General features: G+C 56.0%; 1 protein-coding gene across 10 annotated transcripts; it reads left to right on the top strand.

Annotated features, from left to right (window-relative positions):
* Positions 1-478: 478 nt before the first annotated feature.
* MSI1 (musashi RNA binding protein 1) lies at positions 479-24,090 on the top strand. Of its 10 annotated transcripts, none has more exons than XM_053928541.1 (15): positions 1,152-1,333; positions 1,503-1,543; positions 2,105-2,186; positions 2,285-2,369; positions 5,260-5,301; positions 7,070-7,162; positions 10,737-10,785; positions 11,963-12,045; positions 12,557-12,674; positions 15,350-15,430; positions 16,674-16,730; positions 19,449-19,517; positions 20,320-20,474; positions 20,930-20,993; positions 22,322-24,090. In XM_053928541.1, exons 1-14 carry the CDS (start codon positions 1,275-1,277, stop codon positions 20,969-20,971), a joined length of 1,056 nt encoding a protein of 351 aa, XP_053784516.1. In that variant the 5' UTR covers positions 1,152-1,274; the 3' UTR covers positions 20,972-20,993; positions 22,322-24,090. The 10 variants fall into 10 exon arrangements, with proteins under 10 accessions (XP_053784520.1, XP_053784521.1, XP_053784518.1 ...); XM_053928540.1 differs by having other exon boundaries at positions 1,153-1,333; positions 20,287-20,474; XM_053928544.2 differs by lacking the exon at positions 16,674-16,730.
* Positions 24,091-24,341: the final 251 nt, after the last annotated feature.

Genomic DNA, 24,341 nt, shown 5'->3' with positions numbered 1-24,341 from the left:
GACCTCAGAGACCCGTAAGATGGGGCATGGGGAGGCGCAAGGGGAACCGAAGGTGTTGGCCTTCGGGAGCAGTATCTCAAATTGAGATGGACGGAGAGAAGTAAAGCCTAACGCGGTGGGTGGGCAGTTAGGTTCTTCCGGTCCGATGGTGTGGGGCTTACAAGGGCGTCGTCCGGAGGGGAAGGTGCACCGGGGAGCCCTGAGGCTCCTAAACTGGAAAGGGGAGTCTCTGAGAGGCACTGACCTCTCCCCGGACTGGGTGGGGAGGGGCCGGGGCGCGGCCGGAACCCGCTTTACCAAACCCAGTCAGTGGTCTGCGCGGGGCGGACGAGAGCCGGGAGCGAGAGAAACAGAGGAGACTCCTCGTACTAGGGGTGGGGGTGGCAGTGATCTGGGAACACAGGCTTGGGGCAGGGGGGCTTCTGTGGACGGAAGGGATTGGGGAGAGCTAAGGGGGATTCTCATTCGGGACAGCAAGGGATGAAGAGCAATGGGGGAAACTGATGCGGTTTCTACTGGGGTGCGGGTGGAGGCTCCCCACTCAGGACGCGAGGCACAGAAAAGGTTCCCCAAATTGGATCTGAGGGATATGGGACACTGGGAGTGGATTGAAAGCCGTTGAGAGGGAACCCTAAATTAGGTTCGAGGCAACTGGGGGTTCGGAGGGCGGCTTCTCGCTCCGGCTGGGAGGATGGAGGGATTCTCACCCCATGCGCCGCGAGGGGCTTGGGGGACATGACGCTGTCTCCCTCCCGACCCAGGGATATTGAGGATCTCTCAGATTCGGGATAGCGGGGGCCTGAGAGGGAGGACTGGGGGGTCCCCGATCGGGAACCGAGCTACCTTGAAGGCACCGGGAAGCGCTTCGTTCCGGGAGGGCGTTCCCGCGGCCCGGCCCCCCGCGCTGGGGTGGGTGGGGGTTGCGGCCGCGCCCAGGTCCTAGCCCGCATCGGAACTCGGGGTCTCTCTCACCCTCGGGGACCCGGGAGCCCAGCGAGAGCAGGGTCCAGGCGCCGCCACCTCCGCGGGCGCCCGGACGCGCCGGCGAGCGCGGGGCTTTATGCGCGCAGGGCGGCGGGGGGAGGAGCCGGCAGGTCGGCCCCCGGCGGGCCCTCCCCTCGGCCGTCCCCGCCCGCCCGCCCGAGCGGGGTCGGGGGAGGGGGCAGCATGGCCTGTCCGTCCGGCCCCCTTCGCCGCGCACCTCATCTGCCCCGTGCCGAGCGCTGCCGCTGCCGCTGCCGCCGCTGCACTGCCCGCGCCGCCCGCGGCTCCCGATGGAGACTGACGCGCCCCAGCCCGGCCTCGCCTCCCCGGACTCGCCGCACGACCCCTGGTACGGCCCGGCCCGGCCCGGCCCGGCCTGCCCAGCCCGCGCCCGCCCCGGCCCCGCCAACATGGCCGATCCGGGTCGGGCCGGGCCTCCCCCGGGCCCGGGCCCGCGCCCCCTGCGCCCCGGCTCCCGGCGCTCACGCGGGCCCTTTGTGTCTCTCCTCCTCCCGCAGCAAGATGTTCATCGGGGGACTCAGTTGGCAGACTACGCAGGGTGAGCGAGCCTGGGAGCGCCTGCCGGCCCGGCAGGGCACCCTGGACCCCCCGGCACCCCGGAACCGGACACCCCAGCTCGGCCCTGTGCCCTACTGACCCCCGGTGTCTCTGCGCTCTCTTTCGCGCCCCGCCCGGGGACCCCAAGAGTGCAGGGCGATCGCCAAGCGCGCACGGCCCTGCGGGTGGAGGGGAAGAGATGAGGGGTTCAGGGGGCATCGGGGGGTGGGCTGGGCCCCCGGGACCCGCCGGCGGCAGCGCCAACTCCGCTCGCACCTGCGGCTCAAACTTTTGTGAGGCGGCTCCCGGAGCGGCGGGAACCCGGCCGGAGCCGTCCCCCCTCCAGCCCAGCTCGGCCCTGGGCTTCCTGGGGCCCCCGTGGGCGCCAGGAGGCTCCACGAGAGCAGGGTGAGGGCTGGAGGTGGGGGGGGGACAGTAGAGAGCGCACGGGCTGCTTGGCGCGGGGGCGGCGGGGCCGCGCCGGGGTCACCAGGGGCAAAGGACGGGGGAGGGGGGAAGGGCGCGGGGCCGGGCTGGTCCGAAGGCGGGTGTGTGGTTACAGAAGGGCTGCGCGAATACTTCGGCCAGTTCGGGGAGGTGAAGGAGTGTCTGGTGATGCGGGACCCCCTGACCAAGAGATCCAGGTGAGCCCCTCACCCCCTCCTCCTGCTCCTGGCTCGCCCCCCTTCCCCGCCACTCACTGCCTTGTAACCATCTGCCTCTCCCTCACCACGGCGCGCAGGGGTTTCGGCTTCGTCACTTTCATGGACCAGGCGGGGGTGGATAAAGTGCTGGCGCAATCGCGGCACGAGCTCGACTCCAAAACAGTGAGTGGCCCTCGGGGCTTTGGGGGTCCTTTGGGAGAGGGAGGCCGCCGGAGGAGAGGGTCAGGACTCTCCCCAGGGGACAGCTGGACTGGGTCCTTGAGGAAGAAGGGAGTTTTCTGAGTAGAAGGGCTGCCAGGCTCTGAAACTTTGTCACTAGAGTTGACGCGCGAGGGAGGAGAAAAAACCCAGGCCTGCCCTGAGGTGCTTCATCTCCCGACCCCTCCAGCCTCGTGAAGGGAGAATCAGCTGCCACCCCCTCCCTATACATGCTAATATGAACACCGCAGAGCGGAGGTTGGGGTGGGGCTCGGTCCCTCCCCTTGCCCAAATTGGGTGAGTCAGGGCTGCAGAGACCCACCCCGCGGCTTCTCTGAACTGCAACTAGTATTTGGCTCTGCGACACCCCCCCATTCCAGACCAATGGCCAAGCATCCCTGAACCCCCTCACCGCCCTCCCCTGATTTTTGGTCAGTGAGCTCCTGGCTTTGTGTGGAAGACACAGACCTGCTTGGCCCAGGAAGGGATTTGGGGGAAGAGAGTTGCTTGCCTGGAAGAACCCTTCTGAGAGCTAGATCGTAGCTGCTTGTTTGCTATTCAGAGTCCTGGGACATTTTGCTGTTGTCCCACTGCTCGGAAGGGTCTTGGGTCCTGCAGGGGGCTCTGGCCCAGGCCGTGGCTCACGGGGAGAGGGAAAAGGAGAAAATCATGGGGGGTGGCCTGTGAGTGGGGAGACCATCTGCCAAGGGACCGGGACAGTGTGATCTCTCTCCACACTCCCGCACTCTCCTCCAGCCCTAGGCCTCCCTGCTTGGGTCAGTCACTGGCTCCTGTTTACCTGCAACAATAGCTGGTTGTGCCTAAGAAATTGTTAAATTACCGCCTGTCCCCAGCTCCTGTTATCTCTGCCTAGTGGCTCCCACTCCTGCTCCCGGTAATGAGCAAACGAGGCCAGGCCTCAACTTTGCGGGCTCTGAAAGGATCTTCTTGGCTCAGACTGAGTGACCCAAGCTGGGAATGGAGAGACAGTGGCCTATTGTTTTTGGTGATTATCTGCCATCAAGCTGCCTGTTCTCCTACCATCCCCTGTCCTCAGAATGCACTGATGGCTTCTGCGGTGCTTAGGAAGCTGAGATTTAGGGGCTGGGACTGGGGCGTGGGGAAATGGAGGGTTGATAAGGGGACGAGAGAGGGGAGGAAGGAGGGTGAGCGGGGCATCCTTTTGAGATTTGGAAATCAAGGACAGGGGCCTCGTATTTGGCGTTCTCTGGCCTCAGGGGTGGTGGGAGGAAGGTTTATTGTGGGGAGTCTATTTTAGGTTCTGACTTTCACCTTTTATTTATTTGTTGGGTTTTATTTATGTTGCCAGCTGTGAGTCAGAGTGGAGGTGGGGCCTGTCAGGGGTGGGGTGTCTGTGGGTCTGCGGGACATGGCTTGGGCACCATCTCCCCTTTGGGGTCTTGCAAGGGGACTGTTTGAGGTGTGCTCTGGTGGCTGAGAGGCTGCTTCCAGGAGATCTAGAAGGACGAACCTGTCAGTAGCTACAAAATCACACTGTCAGACAGGGAAAATGGATAGCTGTGATTTTCCCTCGGGCTGAGTGGGACTTGGGGAGAGAGGAGGCTCTGCCCCAGATGGGTTTTGGAGGTTCCTTCTCTGTGGGCAAATTCCAGTGGGGGATCCTGGAGGAAGCTGGTCCCTGGCTTGTGCCGTTCAGGCAGAGAGGAGCCAGAGCCAGTCGCCTCAGACGAGGCTGAGTTTTGAACGGAAGGAACTTTGGGAAAAGATAGATCTTGCCTGCGATTGGCTGGTGAACTTCTGAGTGGCGTCCACCCGTGCGGGTGCCAAGAAACTCTGGAATGACCGACTTCCTAGGTTCTGCATTGATCAGGATGTCTCATGTCCTGCCTTTTTCCATCTCTGAGTACAGGTAGAGTACCCAGGGATACCCAGGTGTGCATTGCTTTTCCCCTCTGGTTGTTCATAGCCAAGGGCAAAAGTAGCCCACTGGTAATAGCACCTTTGTTTGTGCAATGGAGGGCAGTTCGCAAAGGGCCGAACTGCCCACATTATCTCATTTGATTTCCTCCAGCTATCCCTGGGAAAAGTGGGTGTGATTGTCCCCACTTTGCAGATGAGGGAACTGAGGTTCAGAGGGGCCAGGCAGGTTCCCAAGATCACAGTCTTGGCCAGGGGCCCAGAATTTCTGAGTCCAAGTCCCATGCCCTTGCCCGTCACCAAAGCCTGGGCTCTGTGTTTCACCCCGAGCCTAACTGCATTCTCGCATTCTCGGGAAGCTGTTTGTTTGCACCCTCAAGGAGAACTGTTAGATGCCGGTAGTATTGGGGGAACAACTGAGTTCATTGCTGGTGGTTTATGAACTCTTATCTTGAAGCAAAGCGTTTCCATTTGCAAGACTTCAAAAGTATGAATTTGCATGCCTCACCTAGACAGGTATCTGTGTGAAGTCAGTTAAGCTGGCAAGGTCCTCGATATACCTGGTGCTTAAAGGAATACGACTTTGCTTACTTTTTGAGGTTCTCACTGTACACTAGACACCATGCCAAGTGCTTTGTAAGCTTTACTTAATATAACCTGCAGATGACCCTTTGAGGTGGATGTTACTGTTTGCCCCTTTTGCAAGTGAGCTTGACCCTGGGTCTCAGAGAGGTAAAGTAACTCGCCTAAGGTCTCACAGCTGGGAAGCGGTCTAAGTGGGATTCGAACCCAGTAGCCTGGCTCTTGGGCCCAAGTGCTTAACCACTACACTTTCCTGCTAGAGGCTGTGGTGGCTTCTGTCATCTCTGTGTCCTGGGACGAGAGAGGTCTGCAGGGCTGAAGGCTATGTGGTGACCCATCTGAAGTGTGATAACCAAGGCCCCTTCTCTTTCAGATTGATCCCAAGGTGGCCTTTCCTCGGCGAGCACAACCTAAGGTAGGCGTGTCTTTGGGGGGAGCTCTGTTACAGAGGGCAGTGATATTCCCAGCATTCCTTTCTACGAAGGATGCTTCTGGAACCTCTGTGGGGACTGGGGTGGGGGGAGGGAGAATTTTTTATGTCCTTGCTCTGTGGGTTGAAGACACCATGTGTCATCGTTCCATCTGTGCTCTGGAGTAGGCCGGGGAGGGGGCTGCATGTGTTGGGAGAAGGGGAACCCCTCAGGGGACTCATTGTCCTGTATTTGAAGCCAGTATGGTTTGGACTGTGAGTTGAATTCTGACCTCAGAGATCACAGCCTCTGTGCCCAGTGCCTCTGACAGACTTAACCCCTGAGGCTGAGTTAGGTTGGGCCAGGGAGCTGCCTCTGACCCCAGTCACCATCCTACCTCTTGAGTGTGACGTGCTGGGCTCGAGGGGAAGGAACCATGGCGTCCATCACCTGTTGTCTTTCAACTTGGGTGACTGTGGCTGCCCTCCCAAGGGCTTTCTTCCCCTGGGGCTCTGGCAGATTTTTCTGGGTGTGTGAGAAACAGATTTCTGCGCAGTCGAACTATACAGCACTCAAAACTTTGGGCCCAGGACAGCGGCTTGAGATTCTATTCCAGGCCCAGGGCAACTAGCCAGATCTTAACTTTTGAGCAGTTGAATGTAGGGGACAGACAGGACAGCTGATTACAGAACAGAGAGCAGGATCCTTGTGTCTGCTGACTTACCAAGTGTCCCAGAACTAGGTCCCTCTCCAGGAGACCTTAGTTTCCTCTTTGTGAGGGTGTTGGTGGGAACTAAGATGCTTCAGGACTTTGAGCCATGGTGCCCCAATCCTACCACAATGAAGGCAGAGGGGCACCTTTGTTTTAAAAAAGATTTTATTTATTTATTTTTAGAGAGAGGGGAAGGGAGAGAGAACAAGAGGGAGAGAAACATCGGTGTGAGAGGAAAACATTGGTCGGTTGCCTCTTGTATGCGCCTCGTCTGGGGACCAAACCTGCAACCCAGGCATGTGCCCTGACTGGGATTCGAACTGGCGACCTTTTGCTTTGTGGGGTGATGCTGAGCCACATGGTCAGGGTGAGGGACAGCTTTTTAAGAGACAGGAAAGGGGCATCTCTGGGAGGGTCCAGCAGAGGGCCTGAAAGCAATTACAGAGCAGGTATTCGAAGGAAGCCGCACCAGGGAGCACGTGGTCGGAATTGGGTTAATTCCATTAAGCAGTTTGGTGACAGAAGGTGCTTTAGTGTTAGGATGGGGCTGGGAATTGCCGTGGATTAGCCATGCGCTCCTGGGGTAATTAGGACCATGTGTTGTTCCTAAAACAGGGCTGGGGCCACAGGGCTGCCAAAGGTTGGGTTGGGAAGAGGTTGGTGAGGAAAATGTCGGCATGGAGTTCAGGGGGACTCTGTGACGGGCCTTGGCCTTTCCCAGGGGGAAACGTGTGGGGTCTTTAAGGCTGTAGGTCTGGGTCACTAACCCACCCCCTTCTCTATGGTGGTCTTTAGGGAAGGACTTTTCCCCACACGGACCCCAGGGAGGGAGGCAGGAGGCAGGCACACTGGAGCCAGCCAGGGTGTGGGGTGCACAGCTGCCTGTGACAGGCCTAGAGGCGGGGGCCCAAGGGGGAGCTTGTGGGGGGGTGGGGGCCTTCCTAGTAGCCAGGGCCACGGAGAGCTTGTCAGCTGGCACCCTGGCAGGAGGGCTCGAGCCCCTGCTGTGGCCGTAGGCCACGGGACTCAGATGCCCACTTTTTCATTCTCTCCCCCAACAGATGGTGACTCGGACGAAGAAGATCTTTGTGGGGGGGCTGTCAGTGAACACAACGGTGGAGGACGTGAAACAATATTTTGAGCAGTTCGGGAAGGTAGGTCAAATTGGGGGCCTTGCTGGGGGTGTGAAGAGCCTGTCGAATTGGTCAGGTGTAAACAGAGTCCAGCCAGGTCATTCCAGTTCCTGCAGAAGGTGAAAAAAGGTGTAGGTCCTTCTGTGGGTGAGGCCAGGCCAATCACCGCACAGGCTCCTGGCTTCTCTATGGGCCTCACACTCTGGACACATCCCCAGGGACAGAAGCCACACACAGTAGCTGCCTCTGTTGTTGCCCTTCGCCTGTGTTTTTCTCTGGCTTATCTTCATTCTCCCAAGGGAGGCTGCTCTCCTGAAGCCAGTTCAATCCAGTCACCCCCGTGGCCTCCTGGGAGTTTGCACCTGCCCGGCCATAGGCGGTTGCACCTTCCCCCACTCCTTCCTGGTGAGGACGATAAGGAGGCAATAAATAGGACTCCCAATGGCACTCAGCACCCTGCTTACACAGGTGGGAGCTTGTGGCAGGAGCTGGGAGGGGGCGGGTGCCGATCCCCCACCCATTGTGGGGTGGTGAAGATCAGGCCCAAAGGACTGGCTCTCAGCTCTGAGGTGCACCCAGCTTTAATTTCTGGGGCTGTTGGTGAAGTAGGAGATGTGAGGACATGAGAATAGGACGTCCCCAGAAAGGTGAGCAATGTCAACGTCAAGGTTCCCTGGCGAGATGGCAAAGAGGGGACCGAGTTTTAGTCTGAGGATGCAATAGGAGTGCGGTGCTTGGTGCTGGGGTCCCTGACCTAGTCCTCCTTGAGACAGCTACAGGCTGGGTCTCTACTTTCCCATCAAGGTATTTTTAGTTCCCTGTTAGGCAAAGGGCAAAGAAGGTGGCTTGGGAAATGGGATGTGAGTTGGCGACTGAGTAGGTTTCCAGACCCCTGTCTCTAGGGTAGAAGGGGAGAGGCTGGGAGGTCCCCTGACCAGGGGATGCCGGCGGCGTGGGGGCCAGAGGCGGAGGCTCAGGCGCCCCGTGGGGACCCGGGTCCAGGACGGAGGGCAGGTCGGCGGCCCGGGCCCCAGAGGGAAGGACGCTCCTGGGAAGCAGCAGGCCCCGCTCTCTCCGGCGGGGTGTCTTTGTGTCTGAGCGCCGAGCATTAGAGCTCGCACTAATCTGATCCAGCAGCTGTGATTGGAGGCCGCCTGCCCCCGGGGCCTGCGTTGCCATGGCAACCGGGCCCCAGGAGAAGCCGTCAGCGGCCGCGTCTTTTGTTCGGGCCTAAATCGGCGTTGGCATGTGAAACCGGCCCGGGGAGGCCAGGGGGAGACGGAGAATAGGCTGCCAGGGAGCGAGGGGGACAGCCGGGAATGCCAAGGGCCCTGCGGTGGGGGGCCCCCCCGCCCGGATTGAGGGGCCGCCGCCGAGGGGGGAACAATGGTCAGCCGCCATGGCTGCCACTCAGGCTTAGAGGCCGCCGAACTTGGCGGCTCCCACTGGTCAGCAGGCCCGGGCCGCCTCCCCTCCCCCCTCCCAAGCCCCCCTGCCCTTGGGTTCCCATGGAGACCAAAGCCTATTAAGGACACCGGGCTGGGAGCCTTCCTCCCCTCAGCTGGCCCCAGGAGGGGACACTGGTGGGGGTCCCCTGGACCCCCAGCCACTTTCCTTGCTCCCTACCCTGGCCTCGACCTCACTGCCCCACTAGGGGTCTGTCCAGTGGGAGCCCAGGTTGAAGGTTCTGGGGGATCAGGGATGGTAGCTGGGAAGATTGGGTAGAGGAAGGGGGAAAGGGCTGTGGATCTGGGCTGATAATCAGTTTGTGAGTCAGGCAGGAACTCAAAGCTATAGTGTTGGGAGGAGGCTGGTTCCTAGTTCATTCATTCATTCATCCGTCCAAAACATAATCCCCGAGCACAAGTCCAGGTGCTCAGTAAGTCGGTCCGGGGACAGCTGACACAGGCACTGCCCTAATGAAACCTGCAAGGGCAGTGAGTGGTGTTGGGCCGCTCTCTCCAGCTGTGTGCCCTCTTCCCCCCCATGTGACTGTGGGCAAGCTCTTCCATAGTAAGGTAATAATAATAGTTGTTATTGATTAAGCACTTACTGTATGCCAGGCACTGTGGGTTCAGAGTGTTAAGTGTACCATCTCATTTAACTCCTGCCCATAAGAGGCTCTGACACCCATTTGACAGATGAGTTGTGTGAGTCCCAAAGACACAGCCACTTATCCAAGATTACCCACCAGCAAGGGCAGGACCTGGGGTTCCAATTCAAAGCCTGTGTTTTTGTCACGACCCTTCTTTATGGGTTTCTCTTTTACATTGGTTAAGGATGGGGGGACGATGTGCCGAGCCTGAAGTGTCTGTCTAGTTTGGATAGTCCAGCTAATTTTGGTGTTAAGGACAGAGGTGAAGGTGACACCTCCCCTGCACTGCAGGGCCCCAAGGCAGAAAGCTTCCTGGGAAGGGAGATGTCTTTTCCTTCCCAGATGCTCCAGGATCCAGCTGCCTCCTGCCTCAGTGGGGTCCTGGCTCTCCCCGGGGGCAGTCAGAGGCCCTGATCAGCCTGGCGCCCCTGGGAGTTGGAGGACCACCCTGTTCAGGGGCTGCCCTTTCTTTCAAGGAGGCGGATGACAGGCCTGGAAAGAGAGCGAAGGAGAGAGGGGGAGAGGCCCTGCCCCACGGCTTCAGGAAGTGTTCCTTCATCCCTTGGGTGTCTGACCGTTTGTGGGAGGGTCAGCAGCTGGAGTGCAGTGGAGGGGTATCAGAGGCAACCCTTGATTTCCACCAAGGGTGAATCAGACCTTAGCTTAACCCCAAGAGTTAGCTGACATTGGCTGAAGAATTAAGAGGGCCAGAAGAACACACCAGATGTAGGCAAAGGGAGGGAGGTGGGGCTGCGGGAGGGAAGTAAGGTCTTTGGCCGTCTGTGGATCCAAGGGGATGCCTGAGGGAATAGCAGGAAGAGAAGCCTGGGGTTTAAGGAAGGAGAGATAGTGTAGACCCTCCCCTTTCCTCAGCCCCTTCCCTCCCCCAGTCAGTGGGAGGCAAGCAGCCCAAGCACTGAACTGTACTTGCTTTAATTACAGCCTCTAGCAAAAGGAAACCTCAATTAGAGGAAAAGATCTGTACCCGGAGAGGGGAGTTGAGACTGGCTGGAGTGGCTGCTGTCCTCCTGGCCTTTTGCAAAAAGGGGAGAGGCTTTTGCTTCCTGGTCTCAGGTCTTGATCTAGTATTTCCACCTCTACTGCCTCTTCAGTGCCTCCTCCTCCCAGACTTGATCTAGGATTTGCTGTGTGACCTTGGGCAGGCGACTTCACCTCTCTGAGCCCATTTCCTAATCTGCAACAGGAGAATCTCGCCATGCAGGGAATGTGGAGGGGACGATGGGGCCAAGTGCCAGGCATATATTTGGTGCTTAATATTTGCAGGCTGATCCTTTGAGAATCTGGTGGTTGACAGGGAGCTAGCTGCTGTGGCATCCAGTTGAGGTTGCAGATGGAAAGTAACCCCCAGCACGGGGAGCAGGTTTAAGATAAAGGCTGGGCTGGGCAATAGGGGAGAGGGCCCAAAGCCGCCGCTGCTCTGGAGCTCTCATGGGTCCCTGGTTTCTGGTGGGACCTCCAACAACAAAATGGCTGTTTCAGGTGGACGATGCCATGTTGATGTTTGACAAAACCACCAACCGGCACCGAGGTGAGTGTGGCCCCCTCCCCCTTTGCAGTCCAGGCTGGGGGCCTGTGGTCAGCCAGGGGGCTGCAGGTCACAGCTGCCCTTTCATCTCTCCTCCTGACATCCTACCCCTGAGGATCTGCATCCTCTCCAGGGTCTGGCCTTACAGAAGGCTTTTGTCCCACCGTTTCCTGTGCTAGAAACTTGCAGAATTGCAGACACCCGAGAGGAGCAGAGGAGCAGACTCTCCCCAGCTGAGCCCTCCACCCCCACCCTGCCCGATGTCTGCCCAGCCAGTGTCTGCGCTGGGGCTTACCTTGTCCTGGTAACCAGAGCTCAGGCCAGGCCACCCTGGGGTCAGGCTGACTTGCTGACTCAAAGCCCCAGGCAGCCTGCTCCTGCCACCGCCCCCCACCTTCAGGCTGAGCCCAGCCCCCAGCCCCCTTGCCCCTGAACCTGGGAGCATCTGGGCCACAGTGTTTGCATAGCCTGCTTGTTTTTCTCCCAGAGGCCTTGTCTTCTGAGAATCCCGTTCCAGTCCCTGGGGCACACCTGGGAGGAGGCAGGGCTGTATCTCAAATTGCTTCAGGCCCGTGGGCCTTTTAACCTGTTCTGGGAGTTGGCTATGTGCTGTTACACGTGTGTATGTCTGCGTGCGAGGGTGTCAGTATCTGAATATTTGTGTGTATCTGTTGTATCAGGGTGACTGTGTACATGTACGTGGGGTCTTTGTGTTTGGGGAAGCACCGGTGTGTGTGTGTGTGTGCGTGTGTGATGTAGGTACCTCTGTGTGTATGTGTCTACCTATACGAGTGTGACCGTGTACAAACATGTTTGGATCTGTACACGTTTGTGTAAGGTTAAGTAAGTGTTTGTGTCTGTCCTTCCCTCTTCGGAAAGCAGCTAAGGAAGAGAAAAGGGCATGTTGAGTGAAATTTCATCTTAGCTTGGCCACTTTCTGACTTGCTGTGTAATCTTGAGCAAGGCACTTTACTTCCCCGAGCCTCAGTTTTCACGTTTGTAATTTGGACCGAGAAACCCTGAGACCAGGAGGTAGTCAAGAGGTTCCTGGACTGTGCGTGGGCAGAGCCTTTCGTTAACTCTCAGACTCTCACCCACGGGAGAGGAGCGGTGGTATTGGTGTAACGCAGGGCTGGGTTTTGACCATGAGCCTGGTTCTGACCCTGCATTTGCCCTCCAGGGTTCGGATTTGTCACGTTCGAGAGCGAAGACATTGTGGAGAAAGTGTGTGAAATCCATTTCCATGAAATCAACAACAAAATGGTGAGCTGGTAGTAGATGCAGTGGAGATGCAGAGAGAGACTGAGGTTCCAGGATGAGCCAGCCAGGGGCGCTCAGGGGCTCTGGAGGCAGGCAGAGGGGCCTCAGTCCGTGGGGTGGAGCCCGCTGGATAGACCTCTCACACCCTGGAGATCTGGGTAGCCGGGCAGTGTCCTATGGAGGTTAAAAGGCTTGGGACGGGGGAAAGAAAACATGGGTTGAAATCCCCACTCCACTTCTTCCTAGCCTAGTCACTACGCAGATAATTTCCCCTCTCCAAGCCTCAGTTTCCTCACCTGTAAAGTGGGAGTGATGATAGTAGCGTCATCATTGGGTTGGTGTAAACATTCCTGAGCTGTTGCATGCAAAGCCGTGTACACAGCGCCTGCATGGCACACAGTGAGTGCTTTGTAAACGGTAACTATGAAATTAACCATAAAAAGGCCTGCCAGGGAACAAGAGGGTTGGTGACCCTAGGACTATAGGAGGAACTGACGGCCAGGTCTCATTGCAGGTGGAATGTAAGAAAGCTCAGCCAAAAGAGGTGATGTCGCCGACGGGCTCGGCCCGGGGGAGGTCTCGAGTCATGCCCTATGGAATGGACGCCTTCATGCTGGGCATTGGCATGCTGGGTATGTGCCAGGCCTGCACCTGCAGCTTCTTCCTGCCTGGAACTGCTCCCAGGGCTACCAGGGACTGCGTGGGTGTTGTCCATCCTCTGTGGTCTGCCCTTCTATTTGAGTCATTGGGCGGGAGTGGGGACTTAGGATCTCAGGTCTGGCAGGCCTACCGATGGTGGGGCAGTTTTGTTGTGGGGTACTGCCCTCTGGTGGTGGCCAAAAGAATAGTTCAGCTCATTAGTTGGTCCTGTCCATCCATCCATTCATCCATCCAGTAAATAGTTATTGAGCAACTATAAAGGCCAGGCACTGTGCCAAGAAGTACAACAGTGACTCTCCTTGGACCTTTATGGTCTGGCAGGGAAAACAAATAGTTAAGAACATAAATAGATTTAGGATGGAGAAGTGTAGGATGCCAGGGGAGCATGGGGTCATAGGGAACTTGACCAAGACTTGAAGAAGCCAGAAAAGAAGATACGTTTAAGCTGAGTGTGAGGGTTGAGTAGGAGCTAGTTATGGGAGGTTGGGGGAAAAGGGAAGGGAAAGCGTGCCAGGCAGAGGGAGCAGCATTTACAAAAACCCAAAGGCCTTTGGGCGGGGAAAAAGAAGGCTGCTGCTTGTTCATTCAACTGCTATCGACTGAGCAGCTTCTGAGGGACAGCACCTGCCCTCATGGGGCTCCCCATCCAGTGGGGGACAAGAGTAAGTTGGCCATGTCACCACAGAGGGACTGGAGACTGTGGGAGCCCAAGGAGGAACCTAAACCCACCTGGATGTTGGCTAGCCCCCCAGGGACGGGGTGAAGGCTGCCAGGAGCCTTGGCAGTGGAGCAGGCTCAGCAACGCTTGGGCCACGACCGAGGGTGGGAGATGGAGCTGGGGCCCAGCAAGCAGGCCGGCTCCCTGCAGAGACGGGATGTGCGCAGGCAGGGAGAGGCCTCGTACAAGGGGGTCTTTGTGTGGGGGTGGGGGGGGCATAGTGTGGGCTAGAGGGTCAGGATTGGGATCGCAGGTAGGATGGGTGAGGACAGCACCCTCCCAAGTAGCTCAAGATCTTCTCTTGAAGTTTCGGGGTTTTTTCTGGACTTTTTATTTGGAAGCAGTTTCAAAGTTTCCGAAGGGTTGAGAAAATGAAGTAGCACGGAGAACGTCCTTATCCCTTTACCAGAGTCACCCATTGTTAACAGCGTACCCCACTGCTTTACCATTTCCTCCCTCCGTGTATGCATGTTGTATGTACATACGTATGTGTGCACACGCGCAGTGCGCTCGTGACTTTCCCCTGAGTCACGGGAGGGCAAATGATGTGCGTTATGGCCCTTTACCCTTAGATATTTCACTGTGTGTTTCCTAAGATGAGGGATTTTTTTTTTCATAAAACCACATAATAATTGTCAACTTAATGCATTTTCTAATGACACAATGTTTTAATGTAATCTATTTCTGAATTTATCAGTAGACCCTGTCATGTTCTTTATAGCATATTTTTGCCCCCCAGAACAAGGCTGGAATCCGGTCTTGCATTTAGTTGTCTTGCCTCCTTAGCCTCCTTTGATCTGGAACATTGAGAAAGTTTTCTTTCAAGGTGATTCATTTTTCACCCCATTTAAAGAGGGAAAACAGAAAAAGAAACCCTTTAACAGACCCTTTAACAGTGAGAATGGTGGTGAAACGACTCGGAGCCAGTCAGATCTGAATTTTAATCCCATTCCCACCATCGCTACTGACGACGTGATTTTTATTTCACAGCTACAAATACTTATTAGACATATACTAAGTAGCAGGCACCATGCTGGTGCTGAAGATACAGAAATAAAAGACGGGGAACACAGAAAATCAGCGTTTACAGAAACCCTGCCATGCGTTCAGAATAGGATCTCCCGGGCCATGAAAAGGGAAACCAGGGTGATGTGATAAGTGTTGGAACTAATGGGGGAATCTTGGGAGCTGGCCTCTCTGAGGAGGTGGTGGTTGAGCTGAGGCTCACACAATGGAAAAGGCCCAGTCACGCCCTGGCAGGTGCGGCTCGGTTGGTTGGAGTGAGTCCCATAACCGAAAGGTGGGTTCGATTCCCAGCTGGAGCACATGCCTAGGTTACGGGTCCAATCCCCTGTCTGAATGCATATGATCCCAGGTCTGGACATGTGTCCCTGGTCCCGGCGGGCACACACAGGAGGCAACCAATCAGTGTTTCTCTCTCCCTTCCTCTCTCCTTCCCCATCTCTCTAAAAGCAATGAAAGAATATCCTCTGGTGAGGATTAAAAACAATTTATTTTTTAAAGAGAACCCAGTCATGTGAAAACCTAGGGGGACAAGTGTTCCAGGAAGAGGGAACAGCATATGCAAAGGCTGTGAGGTGGAAAGGAACTTCAGGGATTTGAAAAACAGCAGAGAGGTGGGTGTGGCTGCAGCAGAGTGACCAGGGGCAGAGTATAGATGAGAATGGGAGGCAGGAGCCAGCACATGAAGGGCCTTGGCAAGGGTTTGGATTATTCTTAGCCCCTATGTCAGTTTTCTTATTGGTAAAATAGATCTTTTAATAGTACATGTGGAAGGTATTTGGTACCTGTGACTGACTGGTACTTGTGAGACGGGATGGAGAGGGAAATGAGTGGCTTGGGGTTCCCTGCTGATCAGGGTCCAAGCTGTAGGTGAGGCATCTGACAGTAGCTCCCTTATCCCATCAGGTTACCCCGGTTTCCAAGCCACGACCTACGCCAGCCGGAGTTACACAGGCCTTGCCCCTGGCTACACCTACCAGTTCCCCGGTAAGTCCTGTTCGGTGTTTCTCTGCCGCCACCATGTCCCCGGTTCCCAGGCAGTCTGACTCCTCAGGGTGGTGTCTAGGGGTGCATGGCTGAGGTGGGGGTGGGGGTCTGCCTGCTGGAGGCTTGGAAGGAAGGGCATGTCTGAGGAAGGAGCGCCTCTCCCCACCTACCCTCTCCTCACACCCTCCCCAGAAGCTGGGGGTAGGATCTCCAGCGTGGCCCCGCATGGCATTGGTCTCTCCCGGGGCAACCTCTCTGCCCTGTCTTTCTGTCCTCCCCACCCAACCCTGTACCTCCAGGGTTGCCACTTCCACCAAAGAGGGCACTGGGCTTGTGATGGAGGGCACATTGGTTGTGTCTTTCTAGACACCCATAGAGTGACCATGTGCTACACTGAGCCTCTCAAAGCTGACAGGACCGTATGAGACCCCAAATGCTGACAAACAATTGAAAAGCATGCTGATCACCACCCTCATTTGTAATTCAAAATTACAATAACACTAGGCCTTCAAATAAGTGGCCAGGAGCCCGACAAAGTTCTGAACTCTCCCATGATGACTATTCATATTGTTTTCTTTGAACTATCAAATATCAAATATTTTGCAAGCTGCCGCTGCCTTCTTTTTTTTTTTTTTTGTCTTATTTTTTAGAGGGTCCCTAAGCACGTTCATCATTTGCCTCTTGGGCTGCCCAGCTTGGAATCCTGTGTTTACATTAAAAGTTGTCTGATCCTGACAATGGTCTCAGGGGGAGGGCTGCTGGTGCCCCGTTTTATAGGTGAGGGAGCAGGCTCAGAGGGGAGAAGCCGACTTGCTAAGATGACTCAGCTGGAAAGTGCTGGAGCTGGGACTCCAACCCGAGCCTGACCTGCTCTAGGGTCATCGCTTTTTCACCAAAGCTGCTTCCCCAGCTCCTTCCCCGGAAAAAATAGAAGGGGATTCTTGGAGATGTTCTGGTGCAATCTCCAGCCTTTTAAGAAACACCAGGCATGGTAGCTGCAGCTTTGCCCGTGCCCAGGGTATAGGTGGCAACCCTGCCCGTCCTTTCTATCTCTCCTCTCTGTTTCCGTGTCTCCTCCCCTGACCCTGCCTGCTGGGACCATGCTCTCCCCATCCCCAGCTCTTGGATCCTGTGCATGGCCTGTCCCCCGACCCAGTGTCCATGTGGGTGCAGTTGTCCTCCCTGGGCCATGCCGGAGGGGCCTCCCCTGCATCTTCCTAAGCTGTTTTACCTTTCATTTTAGAATTCCGTGTAGAGCGGACCCCTCTCCCGAGCGCCCCAGTCCTCCCCGAGCTTACAGGTCAGTCGCTCGGATTTCATACACCTCGCAGGCCACATGGGGAGACAGAGAAGGACTCAGGGACCTTCCCGGGGGGAAAGTTAGTGGGCCCCTTTCCTCCTGCCCGCCAGCCCCCCAGCTGTGGGGATACAGCAGACTCTGCCTGGGCACTGGCCAGTCTATGTAGCAACATGGCCCTTAGGGTAGGGCACAGGGCCAAGCCGGGCAGATGGAGGCAAAGCCACTCATTCATCCATTTGGCAAATATTTATCTAACGCCTCCCATGTGCCGCACACCATGCAGGCTCCGGGACCCAGTGGTGAAGATGCCAGGGTCTCAAACTCAGAGCACGGGGGCCGGGTGGGGACTTCGGCAAATTGGAGTGGGCACGCCTGCACGCCATGCCAGAGCTGACCCTTGCTGGGGGGACATACAGACCCAGGATGATCAGGTCTCATTTTCCAAGAGAAGCCAGAAACCCGGCTTTTGCTTTCAAATGAATTTTCCAGTTATTTTCAAGTGTTGGCAACAAACTCCACATTTTAACCACCACACACCAAATGAGACCTATTTGAGGGGCGAATCCAGCTCTCTGGCTACCCATTTGGGACTTCTGGGCAAGTGGGATGAAGGTGCCTAGCCACCAGAGTCATTTCTCTAACTGGAGCTTTCACACGGCCTTGAGCTGGGGTCAAGGCCAAGGGGAGGGGCAGGGTGTGTACAGATGAGGTGGGCTGCAAGGGGTTTCTCTTTTCAACCTGCTTCTCTCCCACCCCATCCCCAGACTCTTCCCCCCCCAACCTGGCCGTGTGTGGAGGATGGATGCAGCTTTCAATGAGACCTTCCTTCCAAGGGGTGCTCAGGGGTCCCTCAAAGTGGCGAAGGGGGAAGAGAAAAATGGGGTAAAGAAAAGGGAGGGATTAGAGAGCCCTGGAGGTGGGGGTGATTGAGGCTCTTCTCTGAATAGAATGGGGTTTGACCTGCAATGGGGGAGACAGAATGGGGGGGTCTTTTCTACTCGTTGACGAACTCTGTGTTGAGGACCTACTGTGTGGGACACTGCCAGGCCTTGCTGTCACAGAACTTGCAGTCTAGAGAGGGAAACAAATACTGTCCACATGAGTGATCCTTAACAGCGGGGATGAGCACTTGCTCGGAGGGGCCACGCTAACTTTGCTCTGTGGAAATGCCTCAAGGTGCCCCAAAACAGACCTCAGAGTCCAGCCCCTGCCTCTAAAGAACTGAGGGAAGAAACGTCCCCGGCAGATGTCTCAGCAGGGGAGGAGGTCCATCCTAGAGACCAAGGGTCTGAACTTTTCTCTGGCCTTCAGGAGATGTGGGTGTTTCTGTCACGCGTTTAATAGGTATTTACCATGTCAGATGCCGTTCCGAGCCGTGGAGGTACAGCAGTGAGTGAGACAGAGAAGGTCCCTGCCCTCCTGGAGCTGATATTCTAGTGGAGGGGACAGCAGTAAATAAGTAAACAAGTAAATAAGATACTTTCAGAGGGTGAGAAATTACACGAAGAAAATAAAATGGGGATGTGCTAAGCCGTTGGATTTGGAGGCAGGGGAATGCCTTAATGAGAGTGGTCAGGGAAGGCTTCTTAGAGGAGGTGACATTTGAGTGAGAAGAAGCCAATTGTATGAAGCTCTTCAGCAAAGCTCCTCTACTGTGTGGGAATTGCAGTGTCCTCTGCCCTAGACTAATTCCCAGCCCAGTGGCCACGCCAAGGATTTTCAGGGGCCTTTTCTGGTGTCCCTAGCCCAAGTCCAGTTCATTTCAGGGTCAGGGTGACTCAAACAGCCCCAAGGAGCGCATCTTGGGATGGGAGGCTGTTGTTCCTGAGGGCTAATGCCAACTCTGCAGACCCTGGCTCTGTGCTGAGCCGCAGCCTCTCAGGGGATGCCATGGCAGGACCAAACAGTAGGGGGTGCTCACTCCCAGCCCCAGGCTCAAGCCAACCTAGAGGATCCTTCTGTTCCTTAAGGGGCCACTTACTAAACACCTACAGTGTACCAGGCAGCGCGCTAGGCGCTGTGGAGGTGGGGGTGGAAGTAGAAAGCAAACAAGGGAATAGCAAGATCCCTGTGTCTGAAGAGGGGATCAGAGAAAAGGGGCTGAAGGGATGTGGGGGAGGGAGTGGTTGTTTCGGACTGGCTGGTGGTCAGGGGGGTGTCTGTGAGGCGGCAGAGGGAGCACAGCAGACCTGTGGCCTCGGCTGCTGCCTGGCTTCAGCCAGGTCACGCAGGGAGCTCTGGGCCCCGAACTGCACCTCAGCGTCAGGGGCACCATGAGGCAAAGGGCCTGGCTTTCTGGACCCCGTGTCCACCCCTGACTCCAGTTGACTGGGGTTGGGAAGAGGGACGTGAGCTCCCGGTGGTGCCTCTGAGCTGAGTGGCCCCTGTTGGGCCAAGGGCACTCTCTGGAGCAGGGGCAGCTCAGGGTGAGATGCCCCACCCTCGCCTTCTCTGAGTTTTGGGTTGTTTAGCTGTGTCCTTGAGTCCAGGGGGAAACCAAGCCTGAGCTGAGTGCTGGGCAGCCACCCTCTCTCCTCCTTGTCTCCATTTCCCCCACGGGTCAAGGCATGGACGGTGGCCTGAGTGTTCTTCCTGCCTTGACCCTGGGACTGCACTTACCCCTCTGCAGTGGGCTAAGGCCCTGCCCAGAGGGGGCCTCCGCCACCCACCTCTGCCCCCTCATCTGCCACGCTGAAGCGCCCATACCTTTCATTTCAGCCATTCCTCTCACCGCTTACGGACCAATGGCGGCGGCAGCGGCAGCGGCAGCTGTGGTTCGAGGGACAGGTAAGGCCTCCTGGGGTGCAGGAAGCGAGGAAGAGGGTGCAGAGAAGTGTAGAGGGGAGGGGAGGCAGCCACCATCACCCCTTCTCAGAGAGACTTCCGTACACATTCACTCAGTGTTAACCAATCACTTGGCGGGCCAGCCAGGAAGGAGACTGGCCTCTGCCCTCCAGAGCTTAAAGGCTGGAGGGGGCATCAGGTGTTAGAAAGGCAATACTTCTGGAGGATGATGTTGCTCCTCTGGGGGAAGGCAGGCACCAGGGGATCCCCCAGAGGAGCTCACAGGCCTCTGGGGAAGGCATCCAGGAGGAACGACTTCATTTTCGATTTGAAAGCAAAAAGAAGGAAAAGAGTTTGCAGCAGAAGGAATCACACGTGCCCAGGCTTGGCCGCCAGGTAGCATGGGTGGAGTGCAGGAATGAGGTGTAGGGAGAAGGAGGTCGGGGGAACCAGTGTCTCCTGGGGAGACACTGAACATTTTAAGCCATGGAGGGACGTGGGTTTTAGGAAGTGGCAGACAGGCACAGTGCGGGGAGGGGCGTAAAGCAGTTCAGGAGGGAGGCCTGGAGATGGGTGAAGAGGCTGCTCCGTGGTCAGACAGGAGATGATGGGGGCCTGGGCCAGGGCTGGTGGGGTGGGTGGACTTGGAGGCCTCTCCAGGAGGTGTGCCCACAAGCTCCGACTGGATGAGGCAGAGGGCGGGGTCAGGTCAGGGTGGGCAGGCAGGTTTGAAGGCTCCAGGGCTATCACCATCTTCTTTCTGGGTTGCCAGGCTCTCACCCCTGGACGATGGCTCCCCCTCCAGGTTCGACTCCCAGCCGCACAGGGGGCTTCCTGGGGACCACCAGCCCCGGTCCCATGGCTGAGCTCTATGGGGCAGCCAACCAGGACTCAGGGGTCAGCAGTTACATCAGCGCTGCCAGCCCCGCCCCCAGCACCGGCTTTGGCCACAGTCTTGGGGTGAGTGGCCAGTCCTGGAGGACCTCCGAAGTAGAGGAAGGAAAGGCCTTATCTGTCTGAGGGGCAGAGGGAAGCGAGGGATAATGAATGGAGAAAGAGTGTCACCAAGGGGAAGGACAGGGGTCCTCATTCATTCAGTGGGCATTTAATGATTGCTCTCTGTGTGCTGGGCACTAGGTAGGCTTTGGGGGTATTGTGCAAATGAGGCTCACCATCTCTGTCCCCATGAAGCTAGATTCTAGCTGAGGGGGGCCCTGATTTTAACAAGGGAACTGGTAATACGCAGGTCCCCGGCCTTGCCCTGGAGGATCTCGCAGTGGGTCTGCAGTGGGAGTAACATGGACAGGGCCAGAAAAGGGTCCATGCCTCACCTCAGGTTTCCTGGGGAGAAAAGAAGGCCCTGGGCTTTCTGTGCTTCCCCCAGGAACCTAGGAGTCACATTCTTTTATTTCCAGGGCCCCTTGATTGCCACAGCTTTCACCAATGGGTACCACTGAAGCAGGAGACAGGTGGCAGGAGGTGAGGAGGTGGGCCTTGGGGTGGGGATGACACTGGGGGGGCTGGTACTGGGAGGCCAGTCAGGGACACAGAACCTATCCCTGTCTTCACTGAGCCCATTGTTCAGTGGGGGGACAGACCTTCCTACCAGCAATGGTCAATGAACACGAAAAGCTGCTCACCCTGCTGCATAAAACAAACCAACCGACAAACCCTGTAAATGAAAACAATAAGGCAGCACGTTCCACCTGTCAGGCAAAGACTTTTTCTAGGTTGCTAACACCCAGCATTGACGAGGGTGCAGGAGAAATGGCACAGATAGGCTCAGGGTTTCCAAACGCCAGTCGGGCAGTGTTGATCCAGGTTTTAAACGTTCATCCCCGGGACCCAGCGATTCCACTTTTGGGCATTTATTTTTAAAACTGCAAATAACTGAATCACCCATCAAAAGGACAGTGATCAAATATGTGAATGTATGCATACAGTGAAATATTACACAGCCATTAAAGCAGAATTTTGTTGACAAGGATGCATACACACAGAGAGGTGGGCCCTGGCCGATGTAGCTCAGTGGATTGAGCGTGGGCTGCGAACCAAAAGGTCACCGGTTTGATTCTCGGTCAGGGCACATGCCAGGGTTGTGGGCCAGGTCCCCAGTGGGGTCCACATGAAAGGCAACCACATATTGATGTTTCTCTCCCTCTCTCCCTCCCTTCCCCTCTCTCTAAAAATAAAATATTAAAAAATATATAAATGTTTAAAAAAAGACTTTATTTATTTTTAGAAAGGGGAAGAGAGGGAGAGAAACATCGGTGTGTGGTTGCCTCTCACATGCCCCCTACTGGAGACCTGGCCTGCAACCCAGGCATGTGGCAGAGACTGGGAATCCAACCAGCAACCCTATGGCTCAATCCACTGAGCCACACCGGCCAGGGCTAATGTTTAAAAATTTTTTAGTTCATTCATTCAAACAACTCTTTGTTGAGCAGTATTCCAGGAAAGAGGGATGTGTAAGACAGAAGGTTCCTCTCTCATTGTACAGACAAAAATCAAGTGAGATCATTGTAAGTTGTGTGTGATGGGCCTACTTCAGGGGGTCAGAGAAGGCGTCTCTGAGAAGGTGCTGTTTGAATAAATCCAGTCATTTAAAATCTAGGGAAAGAGCTTTGCAAACTGGGAACTGAACGTGCAAAGCACGTGAACGACGCTCCTGTAGAACGGGGTTAGGAAAAGAGGCGTATGTGGGGAGGATACCTGTGTTCTGGGGGCCCCAAAAGTAGGGGGGGAGATCACAGGGTTTTCGGGGCAGGACGCCTCTGGGGCATCCATAACCTCCTGCTGTGTTGCAGCGCCCCAGCCTGCAGCTGACTGCGGACCACAAGTGAGCCAGCGAGGGGGCGGGGACACCTCAGCCGCAGCCGCCGCCCCTTCCCCCTGCAGCGACTCGGACAGCTACTGCCCGCCCCCACTCCCGGGGCCCCAGCCCCTGCCCCTGGACAACGTCTGGCTCTCCTACTAATCTCCCCCCTTCTGCCTCTGCCCCTTCCCCCACCTGCCCTCTTTTATTTATTTTGGATTAGCCAGTTGCCCGCCCCCCCCCCCCACTGCCCCCTGGTTCTCCCTCTCGGGTCTGCACCCCTCCTCCCTGCTGCGCCCCATAGGACCCACCCCAGAAGGCTTTTGTATTTGTGCATAGCTAGAGTGAGGGCGGAGGGGGCCTGCTACAGGCTGCAGCCCTAACCCGGGTTTTTTATTCTGATTTTCCCTCCTTTTCTCTTTCCTTTTTTTTTTTTTTTAAAGAAACTTTTTAAAGCTATTTCTAGGTTTGTGAATGTGAAGCCCCAGGCCGCAGGGGGCAAGGGGCCAGGTGCCCCCCACCAGCTGAGAACAAAACGTCTGTGTGGGTGCGGACCCCTGGCCACCTCCCTCCAGCCCTGGAGAGGAGGACAGGGCTGCGTAGCCCAGGCCGAGCCCCTGGAACCATCCCGTCCTGTATCATATGTAAATACTGTGAGGTGAAGCCCCACCCTCTCTACGACCCCTTGGGGGTGAGGGCGTCGCCTGTCCCCACCAGGCAAAGGTCTCCCTCCCGTGTTTCTGTCCCCTCCTCAGACACCGTTACTGTAAGCTTGCAGGCCTCATCTGTGGCCGAGGCAGGCCCGCTCTCTCAGGCCCTAGGGGTCAAGGCCTTGGGCCTGCTCACCCCGGAAACCCAGTGTAGGGGCAAGGGGCGAGGGAAGAGAAGGGCTCCCCCAGAGCCACTGCTGGAAATGAATTAACTCTCCAAAGGTCTCCCCTGGCCCCCTGCCTAGGTCAGGCCTTCATGGTTTCTGCTCTGAGCCCCCCATGAGTGGGCATCAGGGGGCACTCGGGAAGGGGTAGACCCCAGGGGAAAGCAAAGGGCTTCTCAGGGAACCCCCACATTCTCTCACTGAAGTATCCCACCAAGATGGTCCCATGGCCAGAGCCCCTTGGCAGCCCCTCACTCCTGAGCCCCCTTCAAAGGAAAAAGAGGCTCAGGGTTGGACTTCCTGAACAGCGAGTGACCTGGCTGGTGTGGCAGGGCTGAGGCCCACCTGTCACCCCCTCTATGTCTCTCTCCCCAGGTCTGAGGCTGGGGACCTAAGCTCCCTTCCCTATCACAGTCCCAGTCCCCATTCTTAAACCCCCCTTTGGAGAGTTAATTGTCTGTGTGAGGTGCTTAACCTATTAGCCCTGAGAACACAAAGCAATAATCTTTGTTACTGAGATGCGCGGCTGTTCGTGTTTGGGTTTTTTTTTTTTTTTTTAATGTTTCCTAATAAAAGAGAAGCTGCATTTTATTGGTTTTTATTTTTAATTTTCTACACATTTGAGCTGAGTCAGGAGAGACTTAGCTTCCCCTACTCCCTTCCTGTGATTCCCCACCCCCACCCCATTGGGCCCGCCCATGGGCTGGCTCAGGGCCTTGAAATTCCGTTTTCTGATTTGTTTGGGGAATTTTTTTAAAAAAGATGTTACATGGTGTTTTGAAGCCAGCAAGTTACCACCCTCCGGTGTCTCTTCTCTCCACATCTGTAACTTCTTTTTCCAGGTTTTATTTTCAGTTTTAAATTCCTAATAAATTATTTGAAAACGGTGCTCAGTTTGGTGTCTCTGTGCATTCACATCTAGGGACTCCAGTGACACCCTGCTTTCCCTTTCCTTCTATTTTTCTCCTGGAACAATATTTGATTCACAAATAAGAAAACATGGCTTATTTGGATACGATTTTGGAAAAAACTAAAAGACATCTTGAGACAAAGGCCTTTGAAAATTGTTTTGTTTTTGTTAGGTGTGATTGTGATATTGTGGTATGCTGTTTTTCTTTCTTTTTCTTTTTTTTTAAAT

The sequence above is a fragment of the Desmodus rotundus genome, chromosome 7 (genome assembly GCF_022682495.2).
Source record: "Desmodus rotundus isolate HL8 chromosome 7, HLdesRot8A.1, whole genome shotgun sequence".
NCBI lineage: Eukaryota > Metazoa > Chordata > Mammalia > Chiroptera > Phyllostomidae > Desmodus > Desmodus rotundus.
Note: the sequence above shows the minus strand (reverse complement) of the source record. Positions and strands in the feature narration are given on the sequence as shown.